At 29.4% G+C, this 13,301-nt stretch overlaps 1 protein-coding gene across 1 annotated transcript in view; it reads left to right on the top strand.

Moving 5' to 3' along the window:
- Positions 1 to 13,301, top strand: part of LOC145312566 (uncharacterized) — a 105,257-nt gene that overhangs the window by 34,101 nt on the left and 57,855 nt on the right. The window contains exons 6-15 of the mRNA XM_080151822.1: positions 5,150 to 5,253; positions 5,581 to 5,658; positions 6,985 to 7,023; positions 7,609 to 7,754; positions 7,837 to 7,940; positions 8,225 to 8,315; positions 8,921 to 9,057; positions 9,425 to 9,473; positions 10,197 to 10,303; positions 13,178 to 13,253. Coding sequence (XP_080007948.1) covers positions 5,150 to 5,253; positions 5,581 to 5,658; positions 6,985 to 7,023; positions 7,609 to 7,754; positions 7,837 to 7,940; positions 8,225 to 8,315; positions 8,921 to 9,057; positions 9,425 to 9,473; positions 10,197 to 10,303; positions 13,178 to 13,253 — 931 coding nt within the window. The remainder of the gene's footprint in view (positions 1 to 5,149; positions 5,254 to 5,580; positions 5,659 to 6,984; positions 7,024 to 7,608; positions 7,755 to 7,836; positions 7,941 to 8,224; positions 8,316 to 8,920; positions 9,058 to 9,424; positions 9,474 to 10,196; positions 10,304 to 13,177; positions 13,254 to 13,301) is intronic.

Genomic DNA, 13,301 nt, shown 5'->3' on the forward strand with positions numbered 1-13,301 from the left:
CATTCTTGTAACTCAGTGAATGTACTTCCAATTACCCAGGATCAAAGATTATGCCTAAAGAAAGTTGTGTATAGTATCTGTGCAAATAGAAACATATCAACAATACAAATAGAATGTGCATCTGAAAGAAATGAACACTAAGCTTTCTTAGATTTCTGCAAACTTACAGGGATCATTTCCCTTAAAAATTTACATGTGACTATCACATACCATCTTCATTCTTCACATACCTCCTTCTAAGACTTTTATAACCAATATGCAACTTTTGGTTAATGTCTTTCTATTATCGCTTTAAAACTGATTAAAATCTGGTGGTTCTCAGCCATACTGAAAAACTATGTATAGCATTGTATCAACAAAATCGTCCCCTGGGCTGTGTAACCCCCTTTTGAATTTAAAGGGGTATTGAATAGTTGCATTAGTACACAAAAGGAAAACTAGAGGAAAAGAGAAGATTCTTTCCTGAATACCTAATATTTTTTTAGTCAATACCAATCACATAAGAACAGTAAAAAAAAATTAGGTTCTATACCTTTATTTTCATCAATGTAATTATTTATGAAAGGCTACTAAAAATTAACTACTTTTACAAGAATAGGATATATTTAAAACATAGTTTAAACGTTTTTTGAAATGAAAAATGTTTACTTTAATAGACCTTAAAGACATGAAAAAAGTGTACATAAAGAAATATAAATAGCCTTTTGAGACATTAGTTATAATCTATAAACTAATGAAAAACAAAAGCAAGAAAATTCAGTTGTAGTAAAGTTGTTTTTAAAAATTTACCTAAGGTGATCACTTAAAAATCATCTGAAGCAAAGTTGCCAAATTCTCTGCACACTTAACAATAACATATTTGAGAACATATTCAGATCATTTTCAATCTCCCCTTACTACTTGTGTTATAAAGCATGATTTCACTATAATCAACAAAAATATTTTATTTGTTAAACCTCCAAACAATGACCAAGAGTAGCACTGCTGTAAAAATTTTGCAATTATATATTTTCAAATTGATCTCTGCATATCACAATGCAATAAAAAAAACTCATTAGTGGGAAAATATTGCACAAAAATGCAATCGTCAATAAAGAAATTTATTTTATTTTAAAAAATGAAATGAGTTTTTGTGTGTTCGTATTTTTGCTGCTTTATGTTGCTTATCACCTTTGAATAATCTATATTTTTTAATGAAACAAAGATTATCAAGAAAATCTTTAAAGCACTTAGTATATCTCATTGCATAGAAAGTACAGTCTATAAATGAAGTAATGTCCAGAACAACCTACTGATAGTCATCCAGACTAATTCTGGTTATTGTGTGGCTTTGCTTTTAAAAAGACAATTTTTTCAATTTCATCTCCAAAATGAATAATAAAAGTGAAATTGTACCAAATGAGAAGCAAGGTTAAATTATTTGAAAAATTATTGAAAATAAAAATGCTATATTTTACTCTCCCACTAAATATTGGAGCTTTGTAGCCACTAAACAATCTGTTATTTTTAGTCTTTTAACCAAACAGCAAAAATTGAAGGTAAAATTCATATTGATGAAATTTTAAACAATTAAAGCTTTAAAAATATGAGTTGTAAAAGTATCCTATTTCCCCACGAGATTTTCTGTGTTTTTAGTTTCTATTTTTTAAGTATTTTTACACAACCAAAAATTTTTTTTTTCTTCAAATCACCATTTGCAGACACATAACTTTATATGTCATTGTTGGTTTACTAAAGAGTAAAAGGCTCTTATTTTTAGCTAATTTTATTTTAAATTAGTTTTTCCTTCATAATTTTATTGCATAACTTTATAAAAATTGGTGGTTTTATGGGACAAGAAACCATTATTTGTATTTTGTTGTGTTGGAACATTTTAATCAATGGATCAGCTCCAAAAATTAATCTCATTTCCCTTTAATCTCAGCAACCAGTGTAAATGCAAAATAACAAAATGGTTTTATACATAACACTTTTATAAACATAGAATATGTTATAGAAATAAATATTTGTTTAGCTTTATAAGTAAAAAAATGGCTGGTATCTAATGATTTATTGCAATTTAAAGAAGTAAAGGAAGTTTGAAGTGCGAGGAATATCCTACTATGTAAGGTAGTTAGATTTTTTTGTCTGAATTACTAATGAACTAATGAAGTTTTTCTTTTTAGAGGAGCTTAACATAAGTCCCAAAAAGGTTTAAGGTTACCTAGTCATCAAATTTCAGCCTAGGGAAGGTTTTAGGCTATTTTTCTGTAATATTTTTTGCCTTTTAAATACAGATCTCCTGTATGCTAGTTATATTTACAACAAGAAAAGACAAAAATCATAATAAAGGTCATACTCACAAAATACTTTAGAAAGATATTTTGACATATTTGACATGTAAATGAACTAAATATATATACATTATGTTTTTTTAAAAGTATACCTAATAACTAAGTTACTTTTACTTTGATAAAATGCAAAAAAAAATTAGTTTGAAAATTTTTGTATATCTAGGTGGTATTGTGTTGAAAATTTACAACTTTAGTTTTTAATCTCAAAAAATTTCCATTTTAAAAAACATGAATTAATTGCAATTATTAACAAATCATGTTTGAATGTGATTAAGAACACAACTGGTTTTGAAGAAAATATAATATGATTATATGGTTTCCAATTCACCATATTAGTAATTAATTTATAATAAGAATTGTACACTTACTGTTTTCTATTTATGAAAATAATTATCCTTGTTTAACAATTATAAAAAAATATTTTCCTCTACAGTATTATTTACAGAAAATGATATTAATTGGTTTATGAGAAAATATATAATAAGGCTTCCATGTGACTAGATGTCGTATCCATTTCATTAATTATTTTTTACCTCAAATAAATATTATGTATATACATTTTTTATAATATTTGAATGTAAATAAAATATATCTAAACTATAAAAAAATGCTTATCTTAAAAGATTGAGGGTAAAAAAATAAAATAATATAAAACCAAGGAAGGGCAAATAGAACGAATTTACATATTGGATAGCAAAATGTATGATAAATATTCTAACAATAATGATTAATCTACAAAAATGAAATATAATTTCTACATTTAGAAGTAAAACAACTTCAAAAACCAAATCTTCTACATTTATTATATTTTTCATCTTTTAATCATAAATAATTAATTTGATTTTATTAAAAATATATTATTTCAATTTATCTAATCATGATATGTACAATGTACATATATTCAAATTAATTAATTTCATACAAGGATCTTAAGAGATACGACTATAGACGACAAAATGATAACAATCTCAATGATTATGAACAAAATTTTCCCTTCTATAGATTACAACTATGGGTCGATATGTTTATACTCTACTAGTTTGGAACCAACCATAAAAAATTCATAGAGTTATTTAGCCTTCTTTGGGTACCATTTTAATTTACAGTCAAATGTCTATGGCTATAATCTATTTAACATCAAGTCTACTTTAACCCTATAATAATTTACTGTTGTATGAAAAAAAATCTATAGTTATCTTGTTATTGCTGCGCTCCTAGTGAAATTATTAAATTGTTAAAATTCATTAAACGAAAATATTTTATTGTAAAAAGTAAATCTCCTATAATTTAGAGCTAATTGATTTCTGTCTATAAAACCTCATTATTTTTTACATAATTGTCAAAAAATGCTAATAGACGCAGATTGATATCAGAGAAGCTTTTTTAAATTAGCTCTGTTTTCAACCAGTAATTATAATCTACAGCATAGGCAATTTGTTGGGGTTTTTTTATTGGTGACATCAATACATCATTCTTTGACTTATCCCTTAGGATCCCTGAGTACATATAGACAATCGCTCGCTCTAGTGCAAATTTGCTACTATATTTATAAAATCAGACTTTTTGCAATTGGAAAGTTGAAATCTTTATACATATATTAGTGTGAGTTTTAACCTATATATTTAACCTTAAAATATTGAACAAGGATGACAGATCCACAAATAGCAAAGCTCTTATACAATATTTATAAAAGTCGAACACAGTAATAGTGTCTGACTGATTATGACGTAACAAAAAAATTAGCCAATGAGAGGCCACTATAAATTTTACCATTGGTCAATAACGGCCTCTCATTGGCTAATTTTTTTTGTTACGTCATAATCAGTCAGACACTATTACTGTGTTCATAAAAGTCAATAGACAGACAAAGTTTTAGTTTTCAGTAGATGCCCGCTTGTCATGGGAATCTTTATTATATTTTATAAATGTCTATCTTCAACAGCGGCCAATAAAATAACTTTTCTTCTGTATTCATTTTTTTTTCCAAAGTGTATCGGACGGAAAAATGTGTCAAGGGGAATATTTCAAAATTTTAGATATACATTATACAACAACGATGGCAACATCCATAAAAGCAAATCAGACAAAACTGACAAAAGAAAATTAACAATTATAGAATATAGCTCATTCATTTAATATTGAACACCTAATATAAGTCTAAAGAAAATTGATTAAAAATATAGATTACTTTAGTACTAAGTGCTTAATAAGGACATAATCTTATTTTAAGATTGATCATAGAAAAACTTTGGTTAAAATATGATAATTAATTACACTAAATATCATTTCCTTAAAGCCAAAAATTATCATGTTATACAATATACAATATACATAGGCTTTTTGTTAATGATATTTGGTTATTGAGTTGCTTTGATTTCTGAACCATACCTACCTGTTAAAGGAATCAGCATGTCAAACTCGAAAGCGATAGGACCATTGTAACCTGCCCAAAATTAACGATTCCTAGAGCTATCTGTTACGGGAGGATTTGGAAAAATTTATTTTTTTGTTCATTATCTATCTTTGTTTCCCTGAAAGAATGTCGAGAAATGAAAAAATAGAAATCAATAAAATTTTAATCTTTGGTTGTAATGAAAAGATTTCTATACTTTTTTTTTCTTTTTCTATCAAAAATTAAACTGAATAAAGTAATATAGGGTATATAGTTGATTAGCTAAATTTATCTGCAATTATCTTTAAGAATATTTTACTAAAATGTATTAAACCTTTTACTTTCATGTTTATTTACCTTATTTTTACTATTAAATACATTATCTTACAATCTCTATATAATTAACTTTATTCGTATGTTTTAGGCTGTGAAGAATAGTTTGGTAGGGCCTGTGAATGCTGGAACAGCTGTCAATCTTAATTGTGTAGTCGTTGGCGGTCAACCTCCACCAGCTGTTTTGTGGTACAGGTAAGAAATGTTTTAGTAGCGAGGCTACTATACAAATAGTTATGTATGTTTGTTTCTTTGTTTATCTATTTTTGGAAGATTACACCTCCCCCCCCCCCCAAGTTTACTATTTTCTTTAAGATCGAACCCATAATTTGTTTAAACAAGTTTATTGACAGATTTTCCCTCTAATATTATTATTTAAAACACAAAAAAAAACAAGCGAGATTGGGGGTGGGGATTCATATTATATTTAAAATATGCTGATTTTTTTATTTTTTAGACAATAATATAGCTTAAAGAGAGAAAGGGTGCATATTTAATATTATGTTTACACAATACATTTAGGAATAACCAGCTGATAGATTCAACATATATAGCTTCAAGAGAAAATGGAGGCAGAGTGGTTAATGAAATGATACTTCACAGGAAAAGAAATTACTGAAATGATATTTAACCCTTAACAGTCGGGCCCCTTGCCGCACCTTAATCAGTCGGGGGGGGGGGGGGCGTTCAACGCCCCCCCTCATTATCTCAGTTCCTATTAGAGCTAGAGGGCTAAAATTTTTTGTGCAAGTCCCCTGTGTTATGGTGAATTTCCGACCTTAATTAAGTCAAGGTCAATTTCCGCTTCCTTCACCCTTTTATTTAACAACCTTTGTTTTTAGGTCCTTTTTTACTTAAAAATTTCAAACGGCTGTAATTTTTTTATTTTTAAAGCTAGAAGAAGATTTTTTTTTGCAGAAAATGTTTATTTTATTTAGATTTTATATTTGAAATATCAAAACATAAGTTTCAGCGGCCGCAGCTGTACTTGGCAGCTGCAAGCCGCCGCAGTCGGCGGTCGGCGGGAAAACGGCGGCGGATCTTTATGAAATTTTAATACATTATGTAGACATGTAAGAAAAGCTTAAGTTTAAAATTTGAAGTCTCTAAGTCAAAAATTGCGGCCACAGGAGCATTTTAAAGATTTCTGGAGACCTGGAGGATCAGGACCTGCAGGATCATACCTGGAACCTGAAATTGACTTGAACACCTGTATTTAATATGAGGATGTACTACTAGAGGATATTTTAGTATTTTGGTAAGATAAAATGCTTTGTTTAAATCAAAAACAAATTTTTGTTCTTTACCTGGATAACCCTGCCAGGTTTGCTGGCATCCTGTGCCCGCCAGGATGGAGATATTCAAAAAATTCCAACTCTCAGTTATGTGTCATACCCATACTTAAAAAGTCAAGCCGTTTGGGCTCTTTATCTTTCACACACAGAAAATGAGATAGAAAAAACCGGATGGGGGGGCGTTCAACGCCCCCCCCCCCCCATGACCGTTAAGGGTTAAAAGCGAAGCAATAAAAAGTTAAGAACAAAAATTTATTATACTAGGAAATTAAACATTTCAGTAAGATTTGTTTAATTAATGTATGTTTGATTTTAGCAAAGCGTTTAATAACTCATCAATTTTAAACATGGCTTCAAATCCGCTGGATTAGAACTGGTTCTATGTCATACTGATAAATCATATATTAATAAAGAAACTATTATTTTGATTTCTATTTGTGGAAACTGGCTTTAATACGATGTGGTAAATAACTATTCCAATATTGCTCGGAATCCGATTTAATTTCACTTAGATGGAACCAGTTTAGAGTCATACTGTTAAACATCATAGACAACTTTTGACGAATAATAAAATATAAAAATTTATGGGATTTATACCTTTTTTTCCTGACCAATCATATAATTTCTTTCTCAGAGTTGGAGAAAAAGACGTTCTCGATACCTTTACATGCAGGGATGTGTTCATAGTTTAACTCAGGGATCCAGAAGGATAAGACAATGGCTAATTGATTGAGTACATTCGCAATGTGTATATACGAATTATTCCTTAATTCTGTAGATTAAAATTATTGGTTTAAACAATTGGACACTTAACTTAATGAATCAGACAACCAAAATTCAATAAAAAGCCTCCAAAGTTTTTAAGCCAACGAATAAGAAAATATTATAATAAAACTTTTGATACTAGTGTAATAAACAGTCAAATTTCCCTTACCTCCATGTTTATACCCTATTTTAAACGTTTCATAATTTTTAGAACTATTCTATAATAAGGGTCGAATTGTCTGTAAACGGATAGTATATATCGATAATTTTGTCATGTTAGTATCGTCCTATCGAATCCAAACTTTATATAATTATTCTTTTTACAGTCAAAATTAATTCTAAAATAATTATCTACTCTAAAATCGTTACCAGAAAGCCCGTACTTCCATTGAAGTCCGATTTCATCTTTTTGGCAACAATTTCCCTTTAAAACTCTTTTGGAATAACATTCTAAATCAAGCAAAATCTCAAAAATGAACATAAAAATAACCAGGGCAATCAACAACAACATTACCAAGCCACTAGAGGTTGCCTTCAAGATTGGCATAAACTTTCCTCCCAAGGATGTTGAAATTCAAGAACTGCCCCAGAAAGTTTATGCTGGTCGCACACAGAGTATCCGCTGTATTGTCAAAGGTATCTATTTACATAATTCTTTTCACCTATCTCAGTATCTTTCTATCTATATACCATCTTTCAATTACCCCTATCTATCTAGGATCATCACCCAGTGCAGTGATAACCTGGTGGAAAGACGGTCAATACCTGGATCGACCCATGGAATTTGTGGAAGAAAACAGGACGGTCTCTTCTGTTATTCAGGTCAATATCAATTAATGGAAAAATGATGACAGGATTTTTGTAACGAAATAGTTTTGCTAGTATCTTACCATTTAAAATAATCCAAATTTTTACACTTTTGACGTTAGACAAAAATTAATATTATGGACAAAAAAAGCGTATTTTAGCTGTCAAATACAAAAATAAATAAATACAATATGATAAATAAAAGATTATAAGAATTATTTGCTTCCATTCTTAATTAAATTTTTTCATAATGACCAAAGTAAATTTTTTATATAATTCCATACTATTTTTTTGTTTAGGTTATGTTAACCCGAGAAGATAATGGTAAAGATTTGGCCTGCAGGGCTCAGAATCCTGTCATCCAGGGATCTAAGCTGGAATCTAAATTAGGTACTACATAAAATGTTTTGAAAAATTTTATTTGATATCTTTATACCAATGTGACTTCTTGTCAATCTATCAATCTATTTGAAAATAATGTATTAAATATTGTTATCTATCTTTTGATCTAATAGTGATGGTCATCTTTTTTCTATTTATTGAACCATCACTAACTATATCTATCTAGTATTAGATTTAATATATTTATCTATTGCTGCCTTTCTAATTTGAATTAACTATATATCCATCCAACTATGTATATATGAATCTATTTATCTGCCTATCTTTTAATTATGTCCTATACTCACCCAAGCTGACCTTAACCCAAATTAATCTTAATTATCTATTCATTGATATCTAACTATCTCACTATCTACCTATCTAACTAAATATCTATCTATCTTATTGAATGTCCTATACTCGCCACTAGCTGACCTAACATTTGGTGCTAGTATCAGCCCCAAGCAACTTTAGATAGATTGATATGTATTTTAACATAAGAATAACAAAAATAATATTAATACTCATATTCAGAAAATACAAATCTATCTTGATTATCTATCTATCCATCTTACTATCTATATATGTATCTGACTATTTATTAATCTTTCTAGTGTTGGATGTTCTGTACTCACCCCGAGCGGACCTAAAATTTGGGGCTAGTATCAACCCCGCCAACATAATCGAGGGGCAGGATGTTTATATGGAATGTATTGTGGACGCTAACCCGAAATTGAACAAGATACTTTGGAAGGAAAGTTAATCATTTCAATAAGTTTAGAAATTTGAACAAAAAATTGTATTGAGTTGATTTTTTACGATAAGTCGTAAGCAAAGCTTTGCTATAAGGAAGTCTTAATTTAAAGTGTGTTTATATCAAGCACTCTTTAGTTAAGAGATTTTACGACAAATTTTATTAAAATTCTGCTATTAATATTTTTAATAAAAAGATAAATCGATGTCCATGCCAAAAATAATTATGAATGTTCTTTAGTATAACATTTTACTCATTAAAATATGAAATAAGCTTTTTTAACCTGTAAAGTTATGAAAGGAAGGGGAGTTAATTATCTTATATTATCCTATCCTTGTATTTATGAAATGTTTATCCTTGACTAAAGGTGGATGGAATGATTGTTGTGCCCCAAAGAAATCTTTTGATGTCAGGTAATCTTTATTAATTGACAGATTTTTAAAATCAAATAACAAGTAGTTTCAATGTTATCCTATTATATAAAGTAGTAAGCTTTTTTTGTCTGTAGCAAAGTATCTCGCTAACCGCTGAACCGATATGGTTCTCTTTTACAATGAATCTTCTTATAGGTCCAGGAAAGGTTTTTAACTATTTTTGGGGAGGGTAACTCTAACATTAATTGCCCCTAGAGCCTTCTAGGGGCGTAGCTGCTAGTTGTATATTTAAGATACTTATTTTTAGGAGCAAAGTCAATCTATTACTCAGTCTTCTGATTGTCAGTCCATCTGGGGCGAAGGGGATTTGATTTTTTTGGCTAATGTTTATTCTTGTTATAGGAATGAACCTGTTACTACAGGGTGTGCACATGAATCAAACAGAAACTATACCTGTATATTTGTTATAGAACTGTATACTTGTTATAGGAATGAACCTGGTACTACAGGGTGTGCACAGAATTCAAACAGAAACTATACCTGTATACTTGTTATAGGAATGAACCTGGTACTACAGGGTGTGCACAGAATTCAAACAGAAACTATACCTGTATATTTGTTATAGGAATGAACCTGGTACTACAGGGTGTGCACATGAATCAAACAGAAACTATACCTGTATACTTGTTATGGGAATGAATCTGGTACTACAGGGTGTGCACAGGAATCAAACTTGAAACTATACCTGTATACTTGTTATAGGAATGAATCTAGTACTACAGGGTGTGCACAGGAATCAAACTGGGAACTATACGTGTACTGTGTCGAATAATATTGGAGATTCTGAGAGCTCTCCTGTGGAGTTAAAGGTATTATCAATCCATCCATCTATCTGTTTATCAATTTATCAATCAGTTATCTATCTAATTTGTTTCAAACAAATAATTTTGGAGATAGTATATAAAAAAAAAAGTTTTTTTTTCTATCTATTTATATATTTACACATCTATCTATCTACAAAATAAACTATTTTAACAACCTAATATCTATATTTAAAAATGCTATGTGTTAATTTACTTTTTTATCTTTCAAGATTTTGCAGATAAAAATCTTTATTATACATACTGATTATCCTCTTTGATTTTACCAAATGTTAGAGAAATCTATTATTCATGCGATTTACACTCAAACCTATTTCAAAACTTCCTCTTCCCTTTATTTTTAACCTTTGGGGTACTGCAGAGCCCTTTTAATCTTTTCTCAACATAACCTAACCTAAAAACAAGCTTAACAAAGTTGTTAGTGGTCATAATGCAGTATAAGGGAAACCAAACATCTTCAAATCATAAAAAAAACTTTTTTTTAAATTTACAGATAAATCAATTAAAATAAAAAGATGTTTTTTTGGTATTAATGACTCTTTAAAATATTATTTTTCTAAATAATGTTTGTCATATTACAGTTACTAAGTAAAATAAATAGGACATTTTAGAAAAACAGAAACGAAGGTGCTACAAGTAGCACAGAAACAATATCCTGTTCTATAAAATAGTACGTTTTCTTTATCTGTAACTTAAGATTTTGATTATTTATTTAAATCTCAATTTTAAGGAAGCTTCACATATATACCGGTAGTTTTAGGCTATCATTATAATTTAGGTTTTGGTTAAAGGCTACATTTTAACCTTTCCTACCTTTTAAAACTGCCTTTAAAAGACTTATTGATGATATTGGCCGTAGGACGCACATGAGAGTAAAACACTAGAGGGAGAAAGGGTTAAATAACTGTATCTCCCCATCGCAGTGTCCTTGTGCCAACTCTCAATTTGGTCATTGAAAATCAACCAATGGTGCCGCTTATATTAACACAGCTAAGTAGCAAAAAACAAATTGGTAGCATACGAAAAAGGTCTTTGAAAAACAGAGGGAGGTAGTTATCTGTATATTCATATTTATTATAGACGCACAAACAAAACTTACTTATAGAGTATCTACGCAACCCAAAATGGTTGAATAATTAATTCATACCTAAGGAATATCTTAGAAATCTTTTTCTAAAAGATTTAATTAAGTATCTATCTATGTGCGTCACTCACCGTATAACTAATTACTACTTCTCTCTAAAATGAAATGAATATATGTATTTATATAAACCATTAATTAACTAGTATAATATACACGCGAAATTAGACAAGTTAAGACTATAATTATAGAGTAGGAGCACTTAATGTAACAAATTATAATTTTAAAGACAAAACATAGTGTAAAATTGCTTGAATACAGGATACAGGACTTTTTTAATACTTGATTATAGAATGCTCGTCCTGAAAATTACCATGCTAAAAATGTCATTATTTATAGTCCAAATAATTAAAGTATAAACTTTCAAATATTTAGTTGCTACACTTTCTAAATTGTACCTTATTACAAAAATTATCATAAGCAAGTTTAAAATCGATAGGAAGATTTTAACTAAATGCCAGAAAAGGAGTTATAAACAAGCTATAAATTAAGAATAAGAGTACTCGTTACGTACGGACGGACGTACACACTGACACTAATTTGGAAAAACTTCACTTTTAATAATTATCTGGCCTGATAAGAAAAGGTATAAATAGATGGATAGTACCTATTATAGGTAGATATTTTGTAACCACAAAGCATTGACTAATGATGTTCTCTCGTATTAGAAAAACATGTAATGAACAGTTGGGGAAATTATATATATTTATCGCATCGTGTTATAAACAGATGTCCGAGGATATTAAGTAAAAAATTATAAGATTGGAAATGGTTTTGTTAGCTGAAGGCCCGGGCTAACCATACTGTTATCAATTTTATGATTTTTATTTTAAGATTTGTGGAAAATTTCTGTAATACGATGCTATACATTATTTCTCAGTATGGCCAACAGCAGGTTCTAAATCATATTATAATGATTTTTGCAACATTTTTGCATCTTTTTTATAAAAATCAATAAGGAAGCTATGTGTATACAAATAACTACCTGCCCCCCTTTTCCATGGACCTTTTTCGTCTGCTAGCAAATTGTTTTCTGCCACTTGGCTGTCCGACACAATTGGTTGATTTTCAAAGACCCCATTAAGAGTCTGCACAAGGTCCTTGGGATAGTGACATACAGTTATTTAAAACCTTCCGTCTCTAATGTTTTACTCTAATATTAGATTGTCATTCCATTAATGGGTTTGTCCTATTTAGGAGAAAAGTTTATTTTGTCCTCAAAGGGTTACACTGGTCAAATAAATGCATGTTCAGTTCCTTTACTGATTGTAATTATTAGCATGAAGAAAATTATGAAAGATGTAGAGATTGTTTATCCATTAATGGGTTAACAAACATCAGTTTTGTGCTAATAGTACAATATTTAGCAACAAAACATACAATATTTCCTTTATATTAACCATCTATCTATTGTAAACTATTGTGTAGCTACTCTTCATTTAGAATTTTTCGAAATCGAATAAGTCACATGATTTGATTAGATTTGATTTTTTTAAATGTTGTAATTTTATTGAATAATTATCAATAAATTATCAAGATTTACTTATGATACCTTACAAAATTATATCTATTTATCCATCTATCTATCTATCTACCTACCTATTTATCTATCTGTCTTTTCTCTGAATTAATTTGTGCAGGTATTACACCTCCCAGCTTGTAGTAGCGCCCAGGACCTGTATATCTATCTAACTATCTTTTCATTAAATAAATTTGTTGAGGTATTACACCGGCCAGCTTGCAGCTCTGGCAGCGCCCAGGACCTGTATATCCGCCTCAACGAAGATGTCACCATAGGTTTTTATTCAATACAGAAAAAAATATTTGAACCCGTAAAAATCACTT

The sequence above is a fragment of the Acartia tonsa genome, chromosome 2, assembly GCF_053477335.1.
Source record: "Acartia tonsa isolate MP-2025a chromosome 2, ASM5347733v1, whole genome shotgun sequence".
Classification (NCBI taxonomy): Eukaryota; Metazoa; Arthropoda; class Copepoda; order Calanoida; family Acartiidae; genus Acartia; species Acartia tonsa.